Genomic DNA, 10,008 nt, shown 5'->3' with positions numbered 1-10,008 from the left:
GGTTAAGGTGAATATAGAATAGACACAGCTGAAAAATGGTTCATCTGCAAAAAAAGCGTTAGAGAAATGATGACTTGACAATAGAAGTTTATTTGGATCCAGAATTGTAGCTTTCAGAGTTATAATTTCATCAAATGTATAATTTAATGTTTCTCAAAGTTTTCATAGACTATACTCACTCAGGAATTTTTTTTTTTTAATGTTGACATGCTTTAAACATTGGCATTGATTCAAGGTCTTCTTATGGGTTGCCAAAACTTTTTTTGTGGGGGAAAAAGCCCTCAAGTGTTTGTGCATTCTGCCATAGTCTGAGAGCTAGTGAATTTGCTTTATGATCTTGATAAGATCATTTTAATGTCTTGAGGCTCTTTTTTTATATGATAGAGAATCGAACAAATACATTATTAAACCATATGCATAGGATACATATATGTGCATATAATGTGTATGCACATAAATTACTGATAATAATATCCTTATATAATTTAGAAATAATATATTTGGAGATTCTCTCCTGAGTGATACATTTGTTTATTTGAACAATAGTTCGTACTCATTATTCCTGATCTCTTCAGTATCTTTGTTGGGTTATACTTAAGAAAAAAACTTATTTTTCCATCTTTAGGTTCATTGCAGCTATAACTTTACCTTCATTGCCATGAGATATTTGAACAAATAATTGAGGTTAGCAATATTTTTGAAATTGCTATATATCTGATATAAACCATTACATACATTAGATGCATGCTAGTAATTTTCAAATTCTGTGGATCCAACCTGTTATTTCACTTCCTATATTTCTGTAACCTGTGTACTATCCTCCTTCATATCTGATTCTCCTATCACTGTCATCTAGAAGATTGCATTCTTTCAATTTTTATCTCTTTAAAATGTCAGTTTAAAATGTATTTCAGAAATTCAACATAAAAATACATCTTCTTGCTCTCCTTTACTTTTTACTTATATGCATATATCTGTATAATTTCAATCATCTTATTATATTTTCTGATTTTCCTGTTTTAATTTAAAAGCCTTTTCTATGTGGTTAAACTGTATTTGTAGTGTAATTATCTACTTATAAGTTATCAATAAACATGATGTTAATCATTCAGTCAGGCTTGACTCTTTGTGACACCATGGACTCCACCAGGCTCCTCTCTCCATGGGATTCTCCAGGTGAGAATACTGGAGTGGGCTGCCATTCCTTTCTCCAGGGGATCTTCCCAACCCAGATACCAAACCCAGGTCTCCTTCATTGCAGGCAGATTCTTTACTAGCTGAGCCACCAAGGGAGCCCAAAATTAACATATCAAAATCTTAAAAAATTTTAAAATATAAATTCTACCATTTACTTTTTGTTTTTCCAAATTTTCATCTTATTTAAAATATTTTTAATAAACTCTTCTCATATAGCTTGTGCTTATTTTAATAGTTTCATCAAATATATGCCCAGGGGATTCATAATATAAATATCACTATTGAGAGTCCCTTGGACTGCAAGGAGATCCAACCATTCCATTCTGAAGGAGATCAGCCCTTGGATTTCTTTGGCAAGACTGATGCTAAAGCTGAAACTCCAGTACTTTGGCCACCTCATGCGAAGAGTTGACTCATTGGAAAAGACTGATGCTGGGAGGGATTGGGGGCAGGAGGAGAAGGGGACGAAAGAGGATGAGATGGCTGGATGGCATCACTGACTCGATGGACGTGAGTCTGAGTGAACTCCGGGAGATGGTGATGGACAGGGAGGCCTGGCATTCTGTGATTCATGGGGTCACAGAGTCGGACACGACTGAGCGACTGAACTGAACTGATTTTAAGTCAATGTCCAACTCTTATTCACATGGACTGTAGCCCACCAGGCACCTCTGTCCATGGGATTTTCCAGGCAAGAATGCTGGAATTGGTGGCCATTTCCTTCTCCAGGGGATCTTTCTGACCCAGGAATCTAGCCCACATCTCCTGCATTGCAAGCATATTCTACCACTGAGCCACCAGGGAAGCCCATAATTATTGACACTATTCTCAAATAATCTTTCAATTTGATTGATTCAATATTTATTAGAAAATTAATTATTACATGGCTATATCTGTATAATAAAGTGTCTGGAGCTTTCACTGTATTACAGGGTGAGAAAAGTGCCCTTCAAAAATTCATACTTAACCAATCCCATGGTATTGTTAGTCACTAGTCCTGCCAGACTCTTTGTGACCCCATGAACCCCACCAGGTTCCTCTGTCCATGGGATTCTCCAGGCAAGAATACTGGAGTGGGCTGCCATTCCCTTCTCCAGGGTGTCTTTCCAACCTAGGGATCAAACCCAGGTCTCCTGCATTGCAGGCAGATTCTTTACTATCTGAGACAGCAGAGGAGCCCATAAACCAGAAGTAAAAGTTAGTTCCCTACATATTCTGCTGGGTTTTCAGATATGTATGTATGTATATACATTCAAATGTATATGTGAAATATTTTTATATACAAATTAGATCATTTTCCATTGTTTCTAAAACTATAACAATATGACACAAATTATAAATAAAAATTTAACTTGAGGCACTATTATATTTGCTTAGCTAACAGAATTAACATTATGAAATATATATTTTGATTAGCAATACAGTATAACATTTTTGTATATTTTAATTTCTTATATTTCATTTGTTTTGAATTTTGTATGCTTTCTCTTTTTAATATTTTGTATCTTTAAGTTTTGAGCTCTTTTTTTTTCAACATTATGCAATAAACTCTATCAATTTTACACTCCTGTTTCCAACTTAGTCAATCATGCCTTTAAATTTTAATGTCAAATGAAACAAATTTTAACATGAATTTTGATGTACACTTCCTCTTTCTGATTAATCATCAGTTCTTTAGCGATTCAATAACACCATCAACTCAGTCATCAAATGTGTACTGAGAACCTACTCATGTCTGGAGTCAACTTATAGAGCATGAAAAGATATCCTCAACCTCCTCACAACCACATTGGAGGGATAACATATCTCTATGTAAGATTCTTAATCATTGAAAACTACACACAACTCTGTGATAAAACCAAGTGAATTTTAACTCCATATCAGAAAAATCCTAGAAAATAAATTGATTGGTCGTTAAAGGTTTAAACATGGGAAATAAGTGAAATTATGGCTTTAATTGAGTTAAACTGCAATTTCCAACAAGGTTCTCTGAAAATTAAATATTCAAAAAGTTTACAAAGGGTTTCCCTAAGTAAAAAAATATATTAATATCAGTAAATCAAACTATTTAACTCTAGTAAAGTTACACATCTAAATACAATTAGGTTTTCCTTGCAGTTGAGCTCAAATAATATTAGTTCACTGTGAGAAATTAGAAATATCACAATAATTGCAAACTCTGATTGGAAGTTTCAGTTTTCTCTGATGATTATTAAAAAAATAAAATAAATCAATGATTATTTAATTTTAATACATTAGGTTTCCAGTAGGGGATAAAAACAAAAAAGAGGGAGCCCTTTGCTGTGAGAAGAGGAGGAGTTAGGGTAGGAGAGTAATTAAATACTTTGAGAAAAGGGAACATGCATTACTTCAGGAAAAAACAGATGCCCCTTTCATTAAAAGCTACACTCTCATTAAATCCAAAAGTTTTAAGAGATAAATATTGGGTAGGTAACAGATAACCATGAAATCCAGTTCAAGTAATTCTATTTTATTTTAAGTAAGCAAAAAGATTTGGAGACATAAAAACAGGAAAGCATCATTGACAAGATGTATGCATTAGGTCAAATCAATACTACCTGAAGACTTTATTGTTGAATTCAGCCATTATCTCCAAACTTTTATGGACCACCATGCCTCTTTGATTTGGGAGGGCATCATGGTGATAGAAGGTCTTTTTACTTCCTTGATCCTTAAATTTTCCTTTTACCTACTGAAATGTTAACCAGTTCAAGTATATTTGGTGTCAAAATTCTTCCATTCTTCCTAAATTAAATAAACATCTGCCTCTATCTCCTTTGTTCCATATATATATTCAATTATATATATATATATGATTGAATAAGGCAATTCAGGATAAAATATTCTTGTTCCATAATCTTATCATTCAAACAAATTTTTGCTTGTCTTATTTCATTTGACCTACAGTTTTGTTTTGTTTTTTGTTTGTTTGTTTGTTTTTGCAAGGTAATAGGCCATGTGATTCATCCATTTCTATTTACAAAGCATGACCTGTGATACAGAGTGTTCTAATTAAGGCACTTAGGCTAGAACGAGAAAGGGATGTTACTAGGTATCCTCTCTCTCAGCATTCCCCCTACATGTCATATAAAATATCAAATCCTAATCATCATGTAGACTGCATCTTAGAAAAGAGAAATGATGAGTAATTAGAGAAGGATGACAATTGATATCTTAAATTTCTGTCCTGGCTCCAAAAGCAAGTTCATTAAACTGCATGCTGAGGCTAATATCAAAGCAAAATAAAATAAAGATCTAACTGGATAATAGTGAAGAGGAGGAAAGAAGCAAACTAATGTAGTCAGAACAGGAGAGAGGAGTGAGCGCTTACCAGGGAAAGAAGAGTCGGGGATGGGATATAGAAAGGCATAGAGTGGGAAGGAGAGCAAACATCTTAGAGAAAGTAGATTTAGCCAAGAGTTCATCCCACAGTTCAGCTTCTTTCTTCCTGAACAACCACACCATCACTTACCCCAATTAAAGAGAGATTGTTGTTGTGTGTCGTAGCAAGGATTGTCAAGGATCTTGAAAACCCAGGTGTGTAGAAAGGGGAGCCCAATTTCACAATCTGTCCCAGAAACATCAGCACTGACCATAAACTTTGAACCAGGAGCTCCCCAAGAGAGAAATTTCCACCAAGCTGGCCTTTGTTCAGCCTGGCCTTCATTAGTTTGTGTTGCAGCCTCTGTAGGCAGAGATGCATTTGAGAGGTAGCTCAGCTATGTACTGAGTCCAGGGAAGGCCGAGGAAGCCTGAACCACCATAATTCTTCATTGGTAGAAACACTCCCTAGGAGCTCTGTGATTTGTTAGAAGGCACACTGAGTATAGATTCCAAGAGATCAGTGTTTAGGGCTCAGATGGTAGAGAAAGTCAGGAAAAGAAAGTGAAGTCGTTGAGTCGTGTCCAACTCTTTGTGACCCCATGGCTGTAGCCTACCAGGCTCCTCAGTCCATGGAATTGTCCAGGCAAGAGGACTGGAGTGGGTCGCCATTTCCTTCCAGAGGATTTTCCCATCCCAGGGATCGAACCCAGGTCTCCCGCATTGCACGCAGATGCTTTACCATCTGAGTCACCAGGGAAGCATAAGGTAAAGAATCCGCCTGCAATATAGGAGACCTGGGTTCAATCCCTGGGTTGGGAAGATCCCTTGGAAGAGTGCAACCCACTCCAGTATTGTCGCCTAGAGAATCTCATGGACAGAGGAGCCTGGAAGGCTACAGTCCATGAGGTCACAAAGAGTCAGACATGACTGACAGACTAAGCACAGCACAGAAGAAAATATTTCAGACAGACTGAGAAACTTACCTCTTTTCTTACAACCAAACAGATGACTTCCAATCGAGTGCATTTTTCATATCTTCAACTTTCATTTACTTAGAAGGTGAATTATATGGAGCTTGAATAAAACACACAAACTATACTTCATTGAGATTTATCATTGCCTTCTATCACAAGTGATGATGGGATGTAAAGAGTTTATGGAGAAAGGAAACTCTTCATGTAGCCATAATTCACACAGCTCCTTCCTGGAAACACTGGGTCAGACAGAACAGCAAGGTCGGTATTGGAGCAGAGAGAATGTTCTGAAAATGCAGTGAATTTCTTAATTCGGTTTTTGGAAACTTAACTGGTGTAAACTATTCCTACAGTCTGAGAAATAAATGCCTCTGTCGCCAGCTTCCTTCCCACTGTATCTGTGTGTGTGTGTGTGTGTGTGTGTGTGTGTGTGTGTGTGAAAAATCATGAGGCTAAGTGTTTTATTTTTACTGTACTGGATATTTATAGAAATTCACACAAAAGTTTACAAATGCTTAAGGTAGGCTTTAAGCCTCAGTAGCTCCAAGGAAACTATTTCTTCCAAACTAGTCCCAAGTGATATGCAATGAGCTACCTAGCTCAAACAGTCCAAGGGCAAAATCAAGCCTTGGGGACAATTGATTAAACTTCAACTTATATGACTTGATATGAGGCAACTCTGTTCTCTTCCCCATAAACTTTCCTTAAGTCCATCTCTTCTAGAGGTCTGGAAGTCTTTGAAGGCAGTTGAAAGCTCATAGATGAAATTTGTGTGGCTAACTACTCTTGTTTGTGTTATATCAAAGTGTGAACAGGTTTCCCTGGTGGCTCAGATGGTAAAGCATCTGCCTGCAATGCAGGAGAGCAGGGTTCTATCCCTGGGTTGGGAAGATCCCCTGGAGAAGGAAATGACAAGCCACTCCAGTACCCTTGCCTGGAAAATCCCATGGACAGAGGAGCCTGGTAGGCTACAGTCCATGGGGTCACAAAAGAGTTGGACATGACTGAGTGACATCACTTTCACTTTCAAAGTGTGAATTATGGTTATCATCAATATCAAAGGGCTAATGTCAGCAATAATTATAGTTTTTTGGCAAATCTGAAACATTAATATGTTAGTGTTTTTCTTTCTATTGTTTATTTTTTTTTAGATAGAGTTGATTTACAATCACTCTGTTTTGTTATTTTCAGTTGTACAGCAGATACACTAGGTTGGGCAAAAAGTTCATTGATATATATATATATATATATATTTATATATGTAAAACCTAATCTCTAAGACAATTTTGTCTTCCCTCCAGAAATATTTTCCAAAATATCAAATGAGTAGCAAGAAGTGAGAGTATTTTTTTCATTCTTTTTTGACTAGATTTTAAGTAAGCATAAAATTCAAGTCTTCTTAATTTTCATTTGAGGACATTGAATTTCCAAATCAGGGTTCATAAGTGGTCTAAGAATGAAAACTAAATTAGTTCCTGGAACTTATATTATCTTTTATAATATTACCTTACTTTATCCCCGGTCAAACAATGCTCATCCATAAAAAATTTTTGTCTGATTAGAAAATTTGAATTTTTTACTCAACTTTAAATGTTTTATTTTTCATTATAAACCATCATTATCCTGTCCCACACTTTCCTCATGGCACTTTTCACTTCTTTATTCCTTAAAGTATAAATCAAAGGATTGAATAAGGGAGTTAGGATGGTGTAAAATATGGCTACCATTTTGTCAAAGGGGAAAGAATATGGAGGTCGTACATACATAAATATGCATGGGATAAAGAACAAAATCACAACAGCAATGTGAGATCCGCAGGTGGAGAGGGCTTTCTGCTGCCCTTCAGAGCTATGGGTTCTCAGAGACAGCAGGATGACCCCATAGGAGATAAGCAACAAGGAGAAGATTAAGATGCCGAAAAACCCACTGTTGGTGACTACCAAAAGGCCAAAGATGTGAATGTCAGTGCAGGCAAGCTCCAGCAGTGGGTACAAGTCACACATGAAATGATCAATGATGTTGGAGCCACAGAAGGGCAGCTGGAAAATGAAGAGAATCTGTATCATGGAATGAACAAAGCCCCCTGTCCAAGCTACTGCCATCAGAAGGACACAGAGTCTACGGTTCATGATAGAAGAATAATGCAAGGGCTTGCAGATGGCCACATAGCGGTCATAGGCCATGGCACTGAGGACAATCACCTCCACCCCAGCAAAGAAGTGCTCAGCAAAGAGCTGGGTCATGCAGCCTTCGAAAGAAATGGTTTTCCTCCAAAGGAGAGAGTCCACAATCATCTTTGGGACAATGACAGAGGAGAAGCATGCATCCAGGAAGGACAGAAAAGCCAAGAAGAAGTACATGGGGGAGCCCCAGAGTGCTGGGCTGCTACTGATGGTTACCACAATTAGCAAGTTGCCCCCGACGGTTGCAATGTAAATGAACAAAAATACAACAAATATTATTTTCTGCATGGTTGGATTCTGTGATAGCCCCAGGAGGACAAACTCCGTTACAAAGCTTTGGTTTTGCATAATTTCCAAGGAAAAGGTGAACAGTACCACAGTGAGCATGTAGAATCTACAGTTAGAAGAAAGACAAATGTGTCTCAGACCAGTTTTGGGAGTCATTATAGTCATCAACAAATCGGTGCCTCCATGTGAAAAATTGACTTATGGTCTTATGCTTGCTTCTTCATTGAGAACACAAAGCTATAAATTTGTTGAAGGTGGTAGGAGGATACCAGGAAGAATTGAAGTTTAGATAAATTGTTAAATGTTTTAAGATAGAGCTTCAATGTTGAAGAAGGGTAGGTATCCACCTGGGGTGGGGATAAGAAACAGTTGTTATCTCAACTGCCAGTGCTGGTCATATGTTAATAGTACTGGTTTCCTGGAGGGAATTGTGAGAAGAGTTCTGAAGCCACATCCATGATCTGAGGAAAGGAAAAGAGCAGTTTATTGGTCATGCCTGCCATGTGCATGGGTGGGAGAAGGGAGGGGTTGCATGTCATCCATGATCAGGTGACTTCCTTATCTCCAGATAGAAGGAGAAATAAGACAAAACTGAAGAAATGCTTGGCTCATGGCTATACTCCTAGTTATTTCTTTAAAATTTAAAAAAAATTGAGACTTTAAAATCAACTAATTCATTCTTCAAAAAAAAAAAAAAAAAGAAAGAAAGAATGATCATTGGGAACACACCTTACTGTAGACTAATGCATAATAAATATCCATGTGTTAAGTTGGCTTTCTTTTCATTCATTTTTTAACAACAAGAATAGAAGCTGACAAAAATAAGCAATGCCTACTAATATGTACTGTTATGATGACTAAGTTAAATAATGCAAGGAAGAAATGTTCAGAGTTAAGTGACTAGGAAACAGTCCATGTCAGAACTTATTACCCAGTTTTACTGGTAGGAAGCCCATGCTTAAAGAGATAAAATTAAAGAAATAACAGATGCTGGCTCTGGAGTTTTAACCCAGAACCTCTGACTCCAGCATGGAACTGACTGACTCTACGGGGAAAGAAGAAAAATTTTTCTAGCAAGAGCTTCAGAGCAGGAGGGGCTTCTCTATAGTCTCCATTCACTGTAGAGGTTATAACCTGATTCCTGTGTTCATGTTTGACAGATGCTTCTTGATGAAGGACACAGAGCCAATGATGTAGAATCAGAAGGTAATGGCCGAATTATTTACAGATACAAACTGACAGTAACCACATGGGTAAGGAATAGAAACAGAATGTTGACTATAGCCAGAGCCTGAGGCTTTATTCATTGTTAAGTATTTATTCAAGCTGGCCCAATCAGATCAAGCAGTACTCACAAGTGTGTGTCTGTTTCAAATGTATATGACTTACTGTAATGTAGGGAGATTCACATATAACTTCCTTACCGATTTCATACAATTATAATGAAGGCCAAATTGGAAAATGTGAAATTGCTGGCTTATGATAAAATGCCCTTACTGATTCTAGTGACTCTTCTGTCACTTAAAAAGCCGAACAGCTTACCCACAGAAAGCTTTTCCATTAGTCATCCAGATATTACTCCAGCTTTTGACTTCATTTCTTATAGCAAGACACAGCTTTGAAGAATGACTGTGTCCTCTGTTGTTGTTTAGTCGCTCAGTCATGTCTGACTCTTTGTGACCCCATGGACTGTAGCCTGTCAGGCTCCTCTGTTCATAGGATTTCCCAGACAAGAACCCTGGAATGGGTTGTCATTTCCTTCTCCAGGGGATCTTCCTGATGCAGGGATTGAACCCGTGTCTCCCGCATTGGCAGGTGGATTCTTTACTGCTAAACAACCAGGGAAATATGATTGTGTCCTTCCTTGTACATATGAGAAGCTAATCAGTCAAGTGCCAAGTGAGTGTGTGTGTGAGTGTGTGTGTGTGTACATATACATACTATCTATGCTTGTTAAATAAGGAAGTAGAAGAATAATTGGGCTTTCTGAAAGAATTAAAAATGAGTTGATTTTTATGAGT

At 37.3% G+C, this 10,008-nt stretch overlaps 1 protein-coding gene across 1 annotated transcript; it reads right to left on the bottom strand.

Annotated features, from left to right (window-relative positions):
* Positions 1–7,111: 7,111 nt before the first annotated feature.
* Positions 7,112–8,050, bottom strand: LOC129628432 (olfactory receptor 4C15-like). The gene has a single exon (XM_055547876.1). The coding sequence runs from the start codon at positions 8,045–8,047 to the stop codon at positions 7,112–7,114; it is 936 nt and encodes a 311-aa protein (XP_055403851.1). The 5' UTR covers positions 8,048–8,050.
* Between the last annotated feature and the right edge of the window lie 1,958 nt (positions 8,051–10,008).

Source organism: Bubalus kerabau, chromosome 15 (assembly GCF_029407905.1).
Source record: "Bubalus kerabau isolate K-KA32 ecotype Philippines breed swamp buffalo chromosome 15, PCC_UOA_SB_1v2, whole genome shotgun sequence".
Classification (NCBI taxonomy): domain Eukaryota; kingdom Metazoa; phylum Chordata; class Mammalia; order Artiodactyla; family Bovidae; genus Bubalus; species Bubalus kerabau.
Note: the sequence above shows the minus strand (reverse complement) of the source record. Positions and strands in the feature narration are given on the sequence as shown.